Source organism: Prionailurus viverrinus, chromosome B3 (genome assembly GCF_022837055.1).
Source record: "Prionailurus viverrinus isolate Anna chromosome B3, UM_Priviv_1.0, whole genome shotgun sequence".
In the NCBI taxonomy this organism is placed as follows: domain Eukaryota; kingdom Metazoa; phylum Chordata; class Mammalia; order Carnivora; family Felidae; genus Prionailurus; species Prionailurus viverrinus.
Window position 1 is genome coordinate 121,483,753 of NC_062566.1, and position 19,348 is coordinate 121,503,100.

At 39.8% G+C, this 19,348-nt stretch overlaps 1 protein-coding gene across 3 annotated transcripts in view; it reads right to left on the bottom strand.

Annotated features, from left to right (window-relative positions):
• STON2 (stonin 2) overlaps nt 1–19,348 on the bottom strand; it is a 147,966-nt gene that overhangs the window by 108,921 nt on the left and 19,697 nt on the right. For all 3 annotated transcript variants that reach the window (XM_047864709.1, XM_047864710.1, XM_047864708.1), the window contains 2 exons: nt 2,430–2,701; nt 310–594 (listed from right to left, as the gene is read on the bottom strand). In XM_047864709.1, coding sequence (XP_047720665.1) covers nt 310–594; nt 2,430–2,517 — 373 coding nt within the window. In that variant the 5' untranslated portion in view covers nt 2,518–2,701. The remainder of the gene's footprint in view (nt 1–309; nt 595–2,429; nt 2,702–19,348) is intronic.

Below are 19,348 nucleotides of genomic sequence, written 5' to 3' on the forward strand. Positions count from 1 at the left end.
CTTATAATTTAGGTGCTGGGTAAATATAATTGCAATACCTAATAGAGAGATAAGTAAATATTCATTCTTCCAAAGACAAGTTAACAGCCAGGGACAAGTATAAAAAGCAAGAAATGGCCCAGAACACATTAATCCTTCCATATGCTTTGTTAACAAAAACTAGTTGTAGAATTAAGTCAGATGAGATCTCTGCCAGCTCTTTTGTATGGCCAGTGCCAGAGGGCTCTGGTAAACCAGCACCCTGGCAGCCCCCACCCACTTCTCCCCGGTGAGCATAGACGTAAGTCAGAACCCTTCGCAGCCTCCCACCTGTCTCCCTTGTTTCCTTATGAGGTGGTGATGTGCTGGACCAGGGTGTGTCATCTTCAAACTGAACCCAGTTGCTGAAGGCCGAGGCCAGGTCAGGTGGGGGCTGCTCGGGGCTCCCAGGAGGGGACGCCGCTTCAGAGATGAGGCCCAACTTTTCAGAGGAGTCATCCTGCTCTGAGTGGGAAAGTTCCTGAGAGCCTCCATGTGCCACATGGTTCTCCCCGGAGGAGCTCTCAGACCGGTCTGAGTAAGAAGACAGTCCTGGGAGGTGCTCTTCGGTGCCCCCTGAAACAGATACCAGACACTGCCATCAATCATGTGAGGGAGGCTACTCTTCAAAACTGTCTCGTGGAGGAAAAACCAAGGATAGGTAAGGGGTGATCACAAGACTCACCATTCTGGTGGGTGAGGGTGAAGAAACAGCCATGCCCATCTGTCTCTATGCCCAAGGAGCGTTTCCCTAATAATGGGTACAAAGGATAACCTCTGCATGTCCACAGTCAGTATCCAGGCAGGCTGAGACTTCCAGTCTTTCTCACTATTCTGACCCCAGTGCCTATTCCAGTGCTTGGCAGTCACAAACAAAAATGTTTATAGAGGCCAAACAGGAATATAACTGAGTCGAATGAGGAAAGCAAAAGGCAACAAGGACTGGTAGACACTCACACTGAACAAGAAAGCATCCGTCTGGACTGAACACCTTGAAATTCAAACTTTAACCTCTGTGCAGTTGAAACTACACATGTCTGCAGACCGCCAGGTGCAAACTCCGTACCAATGATAAGCTGAATGAGGCCCAGAAGCTTCTCCCCTAGCTTTCTAGCACTTTATTGGTGCGGGAACACTTCACAGTCTTCAAAAAAAATTTTTTTCTTAAAGAACTATGTCCTAATTGTGGCGGTGGTTACACAAATCTATACAAGTGTTAAAGTTTATCAAATGTGTACTAAAAGTAGTCAAGCTCTATTACATGAAAACTTTTTAAAAATCAAAGAATATAAAACTTTTTTCTCTCATCCTTCGCCAAACGAGTCCATCTGCATGTGACCAAACCCTTTAGACTAAGTGCTGCCCAAGAGAAATAAAAGGTGAACCACATATGTAATTTAAAATTTTTTAGTAGCCCCATTAAAAAAAGTAAAAAGAAAGAGGTTAACTACATTTACTAATATAAATTTCAACTCAGTGTGTTGAAAATGTATGATTCTAACAGGTCATTAATATAAATGTTATTAATGAAATATTTACTTTCGCTAGGTCTTTGAAATTCAATGTGGGTATTTTATACTTCAAACACATTTCAATTTGGACTCGCCACATTTCAAGGACTCAAGAGCCACGTGGCTCCATCCTGGAGAGCTCACCTGTACACTCACACTTTCCAGGTGCTGTAAGTGAAGCCGGGCGGATACCAGTTGACTGCAGCAGCTGCAGTGGAACAGAACCAGCTGACAAGGCTCTGCAAATATCTCCTGACCCCTACCTTGACCTTCATCCCTGAGCACCAGTTCCCTGGAAGTCATTTAGCCATCTTTATCATGATCATGGATGACAATTAACTGAGCTCTTTCCGTGTGCCAGGAACTGGTCTAAGTCCTTTACATATATTAATTCATTTAACCCTCACAGCCACCCCGAGGAAGCGACTGTGATTGCCTCTACTGCTCAGATAAACTACCGCTCAAAGAAGTTGAAGAAACAATCTACCCAAGGGCACATCACTTATTTGTGACAGAGCCAGGATTTGGGCCCAAGCAGTCTGGCTCTAACGCCTGTCACTCTCCGCAACTACGCTTTAGAAACTGAGGAAATCCAAATTGCTGGTGGGAGGAACACCCTAAAAGACCAAGTGTAGAGTGGTTTGTAAATACGAAGTTTATGCTCCTTGGAAGAAAGCAGCCAATACTTTTGCTGTTTCCAGACCTTTTGTTTGGGATTCTAAGGTTCCTAAGGCTTCTAAGAAGGCTTCTAAGTGGAAGAATCTGTACCTCAGGAAGGTGACACACTGGCTCTTTTGTACATATTAAGATCCCACCCAAAGAATGATCAAGTAGAAGTCATTGTAAACAGTTATGGTTCTTTGCTAATCTTTTCACCTAAGAAATGACAGTGTTCCTTACCCTCAGAAGGAACAGGAAAGAGTGGCTCCTCATTGAAGGAGACCCACTCTGACTGGTGGGTAGCAATCACATGGTCCAAGGAAGTCATGCTAGGAAAGCACTGGTCATCTTCACATTGATGGTCTCGGGCAGACCCCAGAGTAATGTCTGGGGTGGGGTATGGTGGCACGCTGGACTTGGGCCTCAGCTCTGTTATGAGGGTCTTGTAGACAGGGCACTCAGAACGTAGATAGATTGGCCCTTCTTGTCTGGCTAATCTGCCAAGCAGAAATCTGTGTAAAAAAATAATAAAAGTTAAAATGACAACTGTCACCTTATATCCAATACACACAGGTCCAGGGTTTTCAACATTGCCCACAGGGGGGTCTGGAGAGTTTCCAACTTGTATTCCTTCTCTCTGCCCTGTCTTGTCCCCAATTCTCGTACAAGTAAAACCTTGGTTTGTGAGCAGAATTTGTTCTGGAAACATGCTTGTAATCCAAAGAACTTGTCTATCAAAACAAATTTCAAGATCCGTTGGCTCAGTTGTGATCATGTGACGTTTGGTGTCACATACTACTTGTATTACAAGACATCGATTGTTCATCGAGTTAAAATTTATTAGAAATGTTTGCTTATCTTGCGGAACACTCACAGAACAAGTTACTCGCGATCCAAGGTTTTACTGTATCTGCCTTTAGCATCAAGATCTCTGTATGTGACTTCATATCAGATTTGCAAATAATCATGCAAATTTTAGCAATTAGATTCCCAAATTTCCCCAATTATCATATTTTAGACATACTTTTATTTGTAATATAATGCCATTATGGTAAAACAAAAGTTAAAACTTTTCAAAGTACTTTCACTTTCTTTTACAGGACAGTAAAATAAAAGCCTGTTTTTTCCTATTAAATCAATGCAGTTTCTTGCCTTAGGCAGGTAGCTTTTTTGCAGGCCTGATTTAAATTCTTGGCAGAAACCCAACCATCTCCAGATGGTACCTCCAAGCATGGTTTACCAATCAAGAAAAACAGAAATGGAGTCATCTTTTTCATTTGGAGTAAAGGGGGAGGGAATATTTGCTTTAGTGAAACATGTGAGTTAAAGAAACATATTTTCAATCTAGCCCATTTTCAATCTACTATGAAATAGTACATAAAAGTCTAGCCTTTACTCACATTGCAATTATGTTCTATGTATATAGAACTTAATAGACTTATAATTCTGTTTGTACTATTAATGTCCATTTACAACTTGAACCTAGCTCTTGCTCTCATAATAAATTAATGAAATCTGAATTAATGCAAAATTAATATGTTTCCACAAAAGAGTTACCATCTGCCCTGAACACTACCAGTTCTTATTAATGGAATATTCACAATATTCATTTTAGTCTAGGACAATTTAACTCACAGTCTTCTGACTGGTGTATAACACAAAGAACATGTTGAGGAAATTTTAGTGTAGATTATTATCTGCTATAAATCATCTATGCTGGGCTTAATCTGAATAGAAATATGTAATAGTTTTTGCCTTTTTTGGTAACTAAAACAGTTTTGCTGTACAATATTCCCTAAAAATAACTGCTTGCAGACATTTACAATTTTCAGAAACATATTTTCATATCATACCTCATTTGATTTGATAGCCATTTTAGTTGAGTAAGACATTTAACTATACATTCCTTTACAGATGAAGAAATTTGGGGTGAGAGGAGTGACTTATCCAACATTTTTGTTGTTTCCAGGCCTTTGTTTGGTGCCCTAAGATGTTTCCTCCAGGATTCCAAGTAGAAGAATTCACACATCCCAGGACAGTGACAAATGGACTCTTTTTTTTCCTCTATAAGATCCCATCCACAGAATGATCAATTAGAGGCCATATTAAGCAGGTGTGTTCAATGCACCAAGCTATCAATGACACCCTTAAACCTGGGTCTTCTGGTGCCAAAACACTCTGATCTTTGGGTCAAAGCCACAAAAGCAGTACTAGAATATATGTAGACTATCGTCCAACTAAAGCACTTTACAAACATCAATGGCAATGGAACCGTAATGAAATGATCAGTGGAACTCCCCATGTGGAAATCTGCCAGGGCATTCCAGCTGTACAGAAAATGGAAAGCCTGGAAATCTCTCTTCCAAGTCCCTCTCCTAAGATTCTTACCAACCACAAGACCAGACATGTGCAAACAGCCCAGAGAGTGCAATGCTCCAAACCCGGATCTCACCAGAAAACCACGCAGAAGCCCAAAGACCCTAAGAGCTGACACCAGCAGGCTTCTCCCATAAAGCCTTTCTCAAGTGCCATCAGACATCAGCATCACTCAGTGTGGTAATGGCTGCAGACCACGATAAGACAGCAAAATTGAAGAGTCAGACTCCTCCTCTCCCAATAACAGCAGTATGTAAACCAGATCCAACAGCAACAAAAAAGCCACAGTACAAATTCATGTGCTGACACATGCAGCATCATAGCTCAATGGGGAAAACATCCTCCTGACCCCGTGATGATGAATCCAGCGAAATTCACAGATGAGTGTGGGTGGGGGATGGGACAAGGGAAGAGGAAAAGGAAAAGGGCGAGGGTAATGGGAAAAAATACCTAGAAATTGTAGAGCTCAAAGGTTTTAAAGACCAACAGTCCAGCTCTCAAGTTCACAGATGAGTAAACTGAGGTCCAAGGAAATCAAATGTAGCAACAGAGAATAAAAGCATGGGCCTGGGATTTGAATCCTCTGCAGCTTTTAAGACTCATTTTACCTCTGTACAGAAGGAATAACAAAATTCACTTCATAATTTTAAGGATTAAGAGAGATAATACATACTGAGTGCTTAGTACTGGGAGTAATAAACACTCTGTAACAATGACAATGATAATAGCAGGTGACCTTACAGAGGGCTTACTATATGCCTGCCAGGCCCCATTCCACACACCTTATAAATGTCAGCTATAACCACTGCTGTTATTAAATTACTTGCCAGAAGTTACACAGCTCGTTAGTAGAAGTCTTGGGACTAGAATACAAATTCATGAAACCACCCTTTTCTGTCACTTACACATTCTGGCTTTAGTCATTTCTCTTTTCAATCATTTTTAGAGAAGTTCTCCCAGATGTTAAGCAGAGTCAAGCACTCAACATCCTCTTTAGAGACACAAGCACACTTGGGCTGAGGAATCAAGACCACTACTCAGAAAGTATGAATGAAAGAAGAGTCCCAAGGATTTATCTACCCTTCCTTAGCTTGTCCATCTCAGATCTAGATACAAGCTGGTTGTTGATAATAAGCAGTCCCAAGAAAGCCTGGTGGAACAAATTTGTTACAGGGAACCCTTTATCATAACCCAGTGAAATGGATTCTAGCTATCTGCCACGAAACAGCCACATCTAATAAATCATGAGATGCTAGGCCTTGCGGGTGCTGTGCTAGCAGCTAGAAACCACAGAGGAACCCAATAATTGTGAGGCTAAGTTCACACTAGAATTGGTTTCTCTATAAAAACCTCACCCCATTTTTAGAATGTGAATCATAAAGTTAGGCTGAAAATCACCACAAATGGTAGTGACTCAGTATCAGCAGCAGGACTGACCAAGAGACACTGCAAATTTCATTGCAGTCTCTGGCTTGCCACTTCAGAGAACAGCTTCTTTCTCGGCGGCCTTACACACTAAAATCTGGGGGTGGAGAACAGTTGGCTGAAAAGATGGGAGTCGCAGAAATAGATCTATCTTGTGCCAATCCTCTGATACACATTCATGAGTCCTATGTGTTTGGAAATGTACTAAACACCCTTTGAAAGAGTGACCCACAAGCAGCTTGCAATCTAGCTGGAGACACAGAAGAGCAAACACAACAAATCCAGGAATAATCCTGCTGGAGGACACACCAAAAATGCTGCTCAGCCACTTAGAGATCTCTAAGGGCTGGAGCCATAAAGAATTGAGCAGATTTCTTGGATCTGAAGGACATCCTTGGTTCTGGGCCACCGGAAGGGAGGAGTAAGGATATTTGAGGGCATCCCCAGGACAAAGGATCACCATTAAGTGAAGATTAAGAGTCAGACCTTTGTGGGCTTGTTTCTAGGTGGGTGAAGAGGTCAGTCTGATGAGAGCTGAGGTGTTTACTGGGGAAATGTGGGGAGAGAGAATTGGTAGCCTTAACAGCTGAGGAGAAGAGTTCAGTGGGAAATGTTAAGCTGCCAAAGGTTTGGGTGGAGAGTGACCGAAGAAATGTACCTACAGGAGATGAATGCTCCTTGGACCACACTGACAAGGAGCTTGGAGATGAAAGCTATTGGTCACAACAGGACCTCAGTGTGCCTGGCAAAGTAAGGGGGCAGCATCATCAGAAACATGTACTGAGTTCTCTGTGTTGGGCCCATTTTAGGGCCTGAACGTACAAGGAAAAACAAGAACTGGCCTCAAGTAGTTCAAAGCAGATGGCAGGGGGGTATGGCGGCAACATAAAACACTAATACAGTAGGCTCTCTAACCTATTATGACAGGTGATCCCTCAAAACAATGACAGCAGAGCATAAAGGTATTAAGAGACTACTGAGCAGTAGGTGGTCATGAGCTACACCTTAAACTGGAGGGGAGGGCTCTTAGCAAGACAGCAGAGGGGCAAAGGCATTTTAGGAAGGGGGAACAGGACTGGTATGTCTAGTTGACAGTGAGTTACATTCTGTTTACAGGAGATGGTAGGAGTGGTGTTGAGTGCACTGGAAAAGGAGGAGCTGGAATAGTGACAGTTCTCAATCTTAGAATGAGTTTGAACACATGAAACTACCCTTTCCATTCCCACTGCCAATGCCTTGATCCATCCCCTTATTGTCTCTCATCCAGATAATCACCAGTGTCTTACCTGTCTCCCTGCCTTCATGGTCACACCCCTCCAACCTATTACCCAATGTATTATGCCAGAGTACTCTTCTTAAAACCTGAAACGTCCATGCCATGGCTCTGCTTACAAACTCCTCAATGGCCCTCATAGCCACAGACTCCTTCTCTCCTTATGTTAGCCAGAGTTGGTTTCGGTTGCTTATAATCAAGAACTCTGATATATGGTACCTTTCCCTGACTTCCACTAATTCCACTTGTCCCTATCTTCTACGTGCTGATGGTATCTTACTTACACTAATTTACCAAATTATAATGAAATTACTTGCTAATGTGGGCCTCATGCCAATTAGCCTGTATGCTCCCTGGAAAAGGGGACTATTTTATTGTTGATGTCTTCAACTCTTAGAATAGGGTCTTGCATTTATTAAATGTTGAGTAGATGGTGAAATTAGTGAATGAACAAATTAACTTATTTTGTCACTCTTTAGGGCTTTGAGCAGGTAAATGTTTTAGTAAGGTTAATTTAACCTCTTTACATAAGATAGCTTCAGGAACATTCTACATATAAGGCAACACATACATCCCCTTTTCTCTTTGATCTAAAACTGTGCTATCCAATTTAGGGGGCGCCTGGGTGGCTCAGTCAGTTGAGTATCCAATTCTTGATTTCAGATCAAGTCATGATCTCATAGTTTGTGAGTTTGGGCCCCAAATCAGGGTCTGCACTGGCAGTGCAGAGCCTGCTTGGGGTTCTCTATCTTCTCGTCACCTGCTCACACACTCTCTCAAAAGAATAAAAATTAAATAAATAAATAGATAGGTAGATAGATAGATAGATAGATAGATAAAACTGTGCTATCCAATTTCAATACAGTAGCCACTTGACACAAAGTAAGTACTGACATGTGGCCAGTCTAAATTGAGTTGTTCTTTGACAAGGAGGTCCACTTTCAGCATCATTATTCAACATAGCATTGGAAGTCCTAGCCTCAGCAATCAGACAACACAAAGAAATGAAAGGCATCCAAATTGGCAAGGAGGAAGTCAAACTTTCACTCTTCGCAGATGACATGATACTCTATGTGGAAAACCCAAAAGACTCCACCAAAAAATTGCTAGAACTGATCCATGAATTCAGCAAAGTTGCAGGAAATAAAATCAATGTACAGAAATCGGCTGTATTTCCATACACAATAATGAAGCAGCAGAAAGAGAAATCAAGGAATTGATCCCACTTACAATTGCACCAAAAGCATAAAATACCTAGGAATAAACCTAACCAAGGAGGTGAAAAATCTATACACTGAAAACTATAGAAAGCTTATGAAAGAAACTGAAGAAGACACACACAAAAAAAATGGAAAAACATTCCATGTTCATGGACTGGAAGAACAAATACTGTTAAAATGTCAATGCTACCCAAAGCAATCTACATATTCAATGCAATCCCTATCAAAATAACACCAGCATTCTTCACAGAGCCAGAACAAACAATCTTAAAATTTGTATGGAACCAGAAAAGACCCTGAATAGCCAAAACAATCCTGAAAAAGAAAACCAAAGCTGGAGGCATCACAATTCCAGACTTCAAGCTGTACTATAAAGCTGTAATCATCAAGACAATATGGTGCTAGCACAAAAAACAGACACTCAGATCAATGGAACAGAGCAGAGAACCCAGAAATGGACACACAAACGTATGGTCAAACTAATTTTTGACAAAGCAGGAAAGAATATCCAATGGAATGAAGACAGTCTCTTCAGCAAGTGGTGCTGGGAAAACTGGACAGCAACATGCAGAAAAATGAACCTGGACCACTTTCTTACACCATATGCAAAAAGAAACTCAAAATGGATGAAAGACCCAAATGTAAGACAGGAAGCCATCAAAATTCTCCAGGAGAAAGCAAGCAAAAACCTCTTTGATCTTGGCCACAGCAACTTCTTAACTCAACACGTCTCTGGAGGCAAGGGAAACAAAAGCAAAAATGAACGGTTGGGACCTCATCAAGATAAAAAGCTTCTGCACAATGAAGGAAACAATCAGCAAAACTAAAAGGCAACCGATGGAATGGGAGAAGATATTTGCAAATGACTTATCAGATAAAGGGTTAGTATCCAAAGAACTTATCAAACTCAACACCCAAAAAACCAAATAATCCAGTGAAGAAATGGGTAAAAGAGATGAATAGACACTTCTCCAAAGAAGACATCCAGATGGCCAACCCACACATGAAAAAATGCTCAAAATCACTCATCATCAGGGAAATACAAATGAAAACCACAATGAGATACCACCTCACACCTGTCAGAATGGCTAAAATTAACAACTCAGGCAACAACATATGTTGGCGAGGATGCAGAGAAAGAGGAACCCTTTTGCATTGCTGATGGGAATGGAAACTAGTGCAGCCACTCTGGAAAACAGTATGGAGGTTCCTCAAAAAATTAAAAATAGAACTACTCTACAATCCAGCAATTTCACTACTAGGTATTTATTCAAAGGATACAGGAGTGCTGATTCAAAGGGATACATGCACCCCAATGTTTACAACAGCACTATCAACAATAGCCAAAGTATGGAAAGAGCCCAGATGTCCATCAACTGATGAATGGATAAAGAAGATGTGGTATAGGGGCGCCTGGGTGGCGCAGTCGGTTGGGCGTCCGACTTCAGCCAGGTCACGATCTCGCGGTCCGTGAGTTCGAGCCCCGCGTCAGGCTCTGGGCTGATGGCTCAGAGCCTGGAGCCTGTTTCCGATACTGTGTCTCCCTCTCTCTCTGCCCCTCCCCCGTTCATGCTCTGTCTCTCTCTGTCCCCAAAATAAATAAACGTTGAAAAAAAAAATTTAAAAAAAAAAAAAAAAAAAAAAAAAAAAAAAAAAAAAAGAAGATGTGGTATATATATATACAATGGGATATTACTCGGTGATCAAAAAGAATGAAATCTTGCCATCTGCAACAACATGGATAGAACTAGAGTGTACAATGCTAAGTGAAATGTCAGAGGAAGACAAATATGATTTCACTTATATGTAGAATTTAAGAAACAAAACAGATGAACATAAGTGAAGGGAAGCAAAAATGAGAGGAAGACAAACCAGAAGAAACTCTTAAATACAGAGAATTGAGGGTTGCTGGTGGGGTGTTGGGTGGGTGGATGGGCTAAATGGGTGATGGGCATTAAGGAGGGCACTTCGTGGGATGAGCACTGGGTGTTATATGTAAGTGATGAATCGCTAAATTATATTCCTGAAATCATTATTACACTATATGTTAACTTGGATTTAAATTTTTAAAAATAAAAAAATAAAATAAAATAATAAATTTTGTTCTTTATGTATAAAATATATATCAGATTTCAAAGCATACAAAAATGTGTAAAATACCTATTTAATAATGTTTATATTGACTACATGTTAAAAATATATTAGATATACCAGGTCCAAAAGAACATATTGTTAAAATTAATTTCACCTGTTTCTTTTAACATTTTTTAAATGGAGGCAACTGGAAAAGTTTGGACTATATTTCTATGGAACAGCATGGCTCTAACATAATCCATTCTTTATCTTTTTTTTTTCAAGAATATTTTTCAGTAGACAGAAGAATTTGAGAATTTGAGAATTTGAGGTTGACTTTTCTTCAGTATTTTATCTTTTGCTCTCAATTTTTTTTTTAATGTGTATTTATTTTTGAGAGACAGAGAGACAGAGTGCAAGTAGAGGAGGGGCAGAGAAAGAGAGAAACACAGAATCCAAGGCAGGCTCCAGGCTCTGAGCTGTCAGCACAGAGCGTGACATTGGACTCGAACTCAGAAGCTGCGAGATCATGACCTGAGCTGAAGTTGGACACTTAACTAAGTCACCCAGGAGCCCCTGGTCTCTATTGTTTCTGATGAGGAGCTGACTTTGATTCTTATGTTGTTGTTAATTTTTTCCCTTTCTCTTTGGTTGTCAGCAATTATCTATGATATGTGTAGATGTGGTTTTCTTAGAACTTACCCTATTTAAAGTTTGTGTACTATTTTGAATCTGTATGTCATTTTTTTTGTTATATTTGGAAAAATTCAGTCACTATTTCCTCTAATACGTTTTTCTGCCCCCTTTCTCTATCTCCTCTCCTACTGATCTGTTTTCAAGTTTATCGGTTCTTCTATCATCTTCATTTCCTGTTAAGCTTATCCTGTGAATTTTTCATCTCAGTTACTCAACTTTTCTATTTTAGAATAGATTCATTAGATACTTTTATAGTTTCTATTTCTCTGCTAAGATGCCCTATATATTCTCTCATTACAACAATATTTTCCTTTAGTTCTTTGAACATATTTATAATACCTCCTTTACAGATTTTGTCTGCCAAACCCAACATCTGGGCCATTTGGAGATTAGTTTCTATTGACTGTTTGTTTTGTTTTGTTTTTGACTAGGAGTAATATTTACCTATTTTTTTGCATGCCTACTAATTGTTGATGATACACAGAAGATTTCTGAATTTGAAGACAATCGACTCTGCAGAGTTGATTTTTGCCAGAAGTCAAACTGCTTGCTCACATTCATCTTGTCTGGGCTTGGCCTTCCACTTTGTTGGATGAATTTGTGAAAAGCCGAAGATGTCTCTTAAGCTCCTCTGACTGCAGATCTCAACTTTCAAAGTCAATCTCCATGGCAGATTTTGACAGCTCTGGCTTTGTTAGGGTGGGTTTAGAGTAGGTCTTACTGTAGAGCAGCAGCTGGCAAACTACAGCCATGACCCAAGTCTGGCCCTCTGCCTTTCTTTATGAATAAAATTATATTGAGACAAAACCATGCCCATTCATTTACATACTGTCTATGGCTGCTTTTGTCCTATTAATAGCAAAATTGAGTAGTTATAACAGATGCTGTATAGCTCATAAGATCTAGAATAATTACTACCTAAATCTATTTAAAAAATTACCAACCTTGGTTGAAAGCATGTTTCTTACCCCTAAGACACAGACTTTCTATCTTTCCTAGATGCTTAGAATGTGTTAAGGAGGTCTTTTCAATGTGGCTAGGCTGGACTGCCACTATCTCCCAATATTGCTTGACCTCTAGTATTTCTGTCCCATTCTCAACCCTGGAGCCACCACTTCTGAGAAATCTCGTATAGTTTCAGTCTGTATATTTGCACTCCAGCCAGGCCAAGGATTCCCTGGGTACACCCAGACACACTTCTGTTCCTCCATTCCCCATGCAATTCTCTCTTCTCTAATGCCCTGCCCAGCAGATTCCAGCTGCTTCGCTGTCCCAGACTCTGATCTCTGTTTCCTTAGCTCAGCAGGACTGCTGTGCTCAGTGCAGACCCAGCATACGATGCTGCAGTCAGAAAACTTTCCCCTGGAAGAGAGCCAAGGTGATCATCAGGTTCACCTCACGAGCTTTCTTTCTCTCACGATTGAAATACTGTGCTTTCTGTTGACCAATACTTAAAAACAGTTGCCTCATACAGTTGTCCAGTAGTTTCACGGTTGTTCACTGCACAAGGACTAGTATGTTACCAGTTATAGCCAAAATTGAAAGTCCTCCCCTGAAACACTCCCTTCTGACTTGTAATCATTTTTAATAAGAAAAAAGAAGTCCAGTTCAGATAATCTACATTAGGGTGATTTTATAGTGATGTCTTGGAAATGTTAATTAGAAGTTTTAGAAAACTTTCATACATCATATGAAAAGGAAAGGAGAGTTTCATGTAGCTATATGGATTAATTCCATCCCTTCAGAGCTGAGAAAATGTTTTTATTTTGTTAGAGGAGCCATGGTTTATACTACTGTAACATAATTCTTATTCGGTTAGTGATCCAAAAAGGTAATTTAAATCTGAGAATTTAACCATCTCCCTCTTGTATCTCTCTGCCATATATATTCAACAAGATGGCTACTTTGGAAATCTTTGCACCCACTTGTTGGGTTTTGAGGCTACTGGCAATGCTATCCAGCCATCTGTCTGGGGCTTATGCAGAAACATCTCAAACTAGATCCTAGTGCCCATTCCAAACCCCAAAGCAGGCCTCAGCTTTTTTCTGATCAAAGACAAGCATCTAAAGGTCAAAAAGAAAACTGGGAAGAAAGAAAGGATGAAAAAAAAACTAAGTCTGCATAGATTATATGTATTTCTGTAAAGCTTTCTTCCAAAGCAAGACATTCAACCAACGTACTGAACGTCTACTATGAACTCAGCATTTGCAATGTAGAATACAAAATAATACCAAGCATGGTTTTATACTCCAAGACCTCTGTCACAGTGGGCTAAAGAAACCACAACGATTTAATCACAAAGTTAAAGCAACCCTGCCACTTGTTTCATAACTTCTTAAAATAAACAGAAGCCCAGAAGGCACAATTACCCTATGGCAAAGACCTTATATCAGATTCAGGACTTGGAACACTGCTTTTCTTCCTTCTTCTAAAGTCTTTTCCTTTAGGAGAGAACAGAGTTCATTTTAACAGAATCTGAACACTGGACAACACACACATACACACACGCCCTTTATTTATTTATTTTTTCAACGTTTATTTATTTTTGGGACAGAGAGAGACAGAGCATGAACGGGGGAGGGGCAGACAGAGAGGGAGATACAGAATGGGAAACAGGCTCCAGGCTCTGAGCCATCAGCCCAGAGCCTGACGCGGGGCTCGAACTCACGGACCGCGAGATCGTGACCTGGCTGAAGTCGGACGCTTAACCGACTGCACCACCCAGGCGCCCCACACACACACGCCCTTTAATTAACAGGTGCTTTGATGTTCCCCAAGGGAAAAGGTAAGGGGCTTTGGTTATATGCTCTTATCTTTTCACCATTTTTTTTTTCGTTCTTTCATTTAAATATAATATTCTTTAAAAATTTTTTTAAAATGGGGCATCTGGGTGGCCAAGATGGTTAGTTGTCCATCTCTTGGTTTTGGCTCAGGTCATGATCTCACAGTTTGTGAGTTCAAGCACCGCATCAGGCTCCACATTGTCAGCAAGGAGTCTGCTTGGGATTCCCTCTCTCTCTCTCTCTCTCTCTCTCTCTCTCTCTCTGTCTCTCTGTCTCTCTGTCTCTCTTTCTCTCTCTCTGCCCCTCCCTCACTTGCTCTCTCAAAATAAATACATTTTTAAAAATAAAAATAAATAAATAAAATTTTTAAAAAAGAGTGATCACTCCTCTTCAACTGGAAATTGGTGAATAAAATGAATACCCCAGCCTCAAGTCAAACATACATAAGAACTCCAAAAGGAATATATGTCATATTTCAACTAATGTCAGTATGTATCGATGATTCTCCACTATTTTTCTTTCAATCACATACATCATAATTCCCTATCTCTAGATATCTGTTTTTGTCCTCTCGAAAGTCACATTATATGTGTGTGTATACACATACACGTACACAAACACATATACGTATATATTTACATGCATGCATATATGTATATCCCAATGTTATAATTACAAATATTCTATTGTGTGATTTTTATTCAAAATAAACAATCCTGATAGCTGTGTTATTAAAGAACTCTATGACTCCACATTCAGAGTCAAGGATCTAAGTCACACTTGGCCTGAAAAACAGGTTATCTCTGATCTTTGGTGCATTCCTGAGGCAGTGACCCTGAAGGACATCCCCAGGTGCTTGAACAGTGTGTTACATACAGAGTGTAATGAATAACCCTGACAGGTCACCCCTTAAAGTTTGCAGAACACTTTCTAGTACCTCCAACTCTTAGAAGGATCTGGTTTCCTCCATCTTGGTAAACTCATCTTGCTCACTTTAGTTTCATATTTGGAATAGGAATACTACTATTTTGCCTGTATGAAAGTAGGACGTTGGTGTGGATAATTTCTTTCCATCTACATTTTAGAGGCATGAATCTATCACTTTAGATGTTCCATCATAAGGCGTTGATGTCCGTTGCCTAGGTGTCTATAGGAGTCCTATGGATCCCAATGGTGGCCATATTTCCTAGGCGTAACCCTAAGACTTTCCAAGAAGCTAAGCAAAATATTATTATCATGTTTCATTGAAACTAAGGCCCCATGGATTATAAAATGCATCTCATTTTAGAGATTATAAAATATTTTTAAATATGAATACTTATACGTGTATATATATAGACACATACATATATATACACACATTTCTTTGCATCAATGAAATGTACTCTTAATACTAACCAAAAATTGTAATTAGTATGTATTTCCAGGATGCAAATAACTTCATTAATTATTTCAATTCATTTTTACAATAACCCTGAGATAAGTAAAGCAAATATTTCTCTCATTTGATAGATATGTGAACTGGCTCAGGGAGGTTGCTTGACTAGTCTAAGGTCACGCAGAGAACCACGACAGAGTTGGGTCAGGATCACAAGTCTTCTGACTCTAACTTCTATACTCTCTCCTCCACCACACTGTGCTTTTCAGAAAATAGGTATAACAGGTATGTTGGCTGAATCCCCAACATTCATTTCTTCTCCTCATCCAGCACCAGGGGATGGACTGTTACTGGTTAATAAGCCAATCACAAAAATTTCTATTCCTGCTCCCAGCCTCCCTTGCACCTAGGGGTGGCCACCTGACCAAGTTCTGGCAAATGAGACATAGATGAAGGTATGGTGAGATCTAAAGCTCTGAGAAGTGGTTTCTGTCTTTGCTTTGTCTTGCTTTGTATTGCATGTCTCAATGAAGGACACGGATAATGCTCATGCAGGCCTGATCCTTTCTTTTTCTCTTTTTTCCTGTCTTGAATATGGTCATGATGGCTGCATTGTGATAATCACACTGTAACCACAAATGAAAAGGCAAGCGAATCACAGTCATTGGCCCTGATGTCACTGAGCCACTGATCCTGTATCAATAATCACTTAACTCTATTTATTGTTAGATGAAAAAAAATGTTTTTGTTTAAACTATTATGATCAGTTTTTCTGATACAGGCAGATGAATGCAATTCTAGGTTAACTGTGACAATCAGAATTCTAAGATGATCCCTATGATCTTCATGTCCTGGTGCAACTTCCATAATTATGTCATATTGAATGGTAAAAGAGATTTTCAGATAATAGCCAGTTGCCATTAAGATAGGGTGACTAAAATCAGAGAATTTTCTCTGGCTGGTAGCAAAAGAGGTAGTTCAGAGAAGTTCAAAGCAGGAGAGGAAGGTTCTCCATTGCTCAGATGGAGATGACCACAGGGGGACTACAATCCTAAAACCACAAGGAACTGAATCCTGCCAACAACAAGCATAAGTTTGGAGAAGTCTCTGAGTTCCAAGTGAGCACACAGTGGGCCAATCCTTAATTTCAACCCTGTTGAAATTACTCTGGATAGAGAACCCAACCATCCTGTGCTAGCATCATAGTTTAGAAATGGGAGGAAAATTTATTTGAGAGTTCAAAATCTTGAGGAACAAAGACTTTCTAACATAACCTCCCAGTGTGGATAAGGGACTGGACCTCAACTGATATCAACTACTAGGAGTAGTAGGAAACAAATTAAAAAAATAATACAAAATAGCAAAAGAACACAAAATTATACATGTAGCATTTTGGAACATATTACATAGGATCTCTCTCCAAAAAGTTTGTCTTTTTCTGCCTTGCTTACTTAGACTACTGCAAAATTAGCCTGCCTTCCCAGAGACATAGGGCAAGGCTGGAAGGGTGATTGTTTTTAAAACAAAAAGTTAAATTACAATTTTATCTTTCCTTTGAACATCACAAGGCTAATGAACATTCAACCAGTTTACTGGTGCAGTAATGATGATATCATACCATTGCCTCTTCCTAACAATAGGGATGTCAACATTTTGGAATGTATTAAAAGTCAGCCAAGGGGAGAGTGAGGAAAAAGGAAGGAAAGGAGAAGTAGAACAGATTGTGGAATCTCCTCTCAAACTTTTTTTAAAAAAATAGGATATTTACTAATTCATCCACCAAATTGTTAGCAAACATCTGCTAGATGTTCAGGATACAAAAGTAATCAAGATAAATATAGACCAAGATAAATATAGACCCTGCCTTCAAGGGGCTTACATCCAAGAGGGGAAAACAAGGATGAAACAAATCAACTGTAAACATGTACCATATCTGCAAATCAATACAAGGTTAAGACCAGGAATAACAAGGGATCTTAATTATTAGGGTGATAGATCTCTCTGAAAAGCTGACATTTAATTACTACTTCAAGGGTAAGAAGAAGACAACTATGACCAGCAAGAAGTACAAAGCATTCAAGGTGGAGGGAACCAAAGGCAGAGTCTGAGATAGAAACAAAAAAGAAAAAACTGACAGTAGAATGAGCCAGGAGGACAGAAGCCTAAGATATGGTTATAAAGGTGTTTCCTTTTTAGGAATATGGGTCTTATCAGCCAAATTTAGATATTTAGATTTTATTCTAAGTACAATGAGAAGTCAACGAAGGATTTAAAGAACGATAAAATTTAATTTGCCTTTTCAGAAGCTGAGTGGAGAACAGATTGGGAGGGTTAAGAGTGGAAGTGGAGAGAACAATTAAGAGGCTGTCACATAGCTGAGATGAAAGATGATGGCGGCCTGAAACAACTCAAGTGTCCTTCCATGGAAGAATGGATAAACAAAATGTGGTATCTACATAGGACAGAATATTATTTAGCCTTCAAAAGGAAGGAAATTCTGGGGCGCCTGGGTGGCTCAGTCGGTTGAGTGTCCAACTTTGGCTCAGGTCATGATCTCACAGTTCATGAGTTCAAGCTTCACATCAGGCTTACTGCTGTCAGCACAGAGCCCACTTTGGATCCTCTGTCTCCCGCCTCTCTCTGCCCCTCCCCTGCTCACACTCTCTCTTAAAAATAAATAAACATCAAAAAAAGTGGGGGGAAGGAAATTCTGCTACATACAACATGGATGAACATTGAGGACACACACTAAGGGAAATAAGCCTGTTACAAAAGGACAAATACCATTTGATTCCACAGAATGTCCCTGAAGTGGTCACATTCACAGAAACAGAAAGTAGAACGATGGTAACCAGTGGCTGAAATGGCTGGGGAGTTAGTATTTAATAAGTACAGAATTTCAGTTCTCAAAGATGAAAACAGTTATGGAAACAGATGGTAGGGATGGTTGCCCAACAATGTGAATGTACGTAATCCCACTGAACCATCATTAAGATGGCAAATTTCATATGTATTTCAACACAATTTTTAAAATAAAATTTTTCATAAAAAATGACCATGTAAGCTGAAACTATGCAAAGCAATTTTCATAATCAAAGAGAAAAATTTGACTGTTTTGTGGTCTTTAAAACCTTTTGTCAAAACATTAAGAACTCTCTTACTGATTATAAATGTATAGGGTAATAAAGACAATCACAAAACTAACATCACTTAGTACACTGTCATTGAAAAATTAAAGTGATTTCTTTTATCAAGAAAAAAAATATATAGTGGCCAGAATCAGGATGGGAGCAATGAAGATGGACAGAATTAAGCATATCTGAGATAGATGGTGGAGGTAGGATCTATAAAACTTTCTGATGGATGCCATACATAGGGAGAGGAAGGGTGGAACAGTTAACTCCTGGATTATGGTCGAGGACTGAGTGGATGGCACTGCCATTGACTGAGTTGAGGGAAAGAGTCAGAATTTCGGGGTAAAGTAAATATTTATTTTTAAACATGATGCATTTGGGATGCTTATTAGACATCCAAGAGACATGTCAACTGTGAACTTGAACATGCGAGTCTGTAGCTCAGTGCTGGAGATATACATTGAAAAGTTATCACTACACAGAATGGATCAAGTCTACTAGAGAGAGACTGTAGGAAGGGTGGCTAAAGTTCTTATATGCATGGCCAGTGTGGAGGTACACCACAAGACTCAAGTCCCAGGGCCCAGTGACTCCAACTGGAAAGAAAAGAGGAGGGAGCCCAAGTTAGGGGGTGCTGCCATACTATGCTCTTCAATACATGGGCATGTGGGAGACAGAGGTCCTAAACCAACCAGGCCATTCTATACCCGACCATGTGGAAATAGAAAAAGAGTTTGAAGTGGGGCTTTCTCCATGAAATGCTTTGAATCCCAGTCTTGGAGAAAAAAAACTTGAAAATGC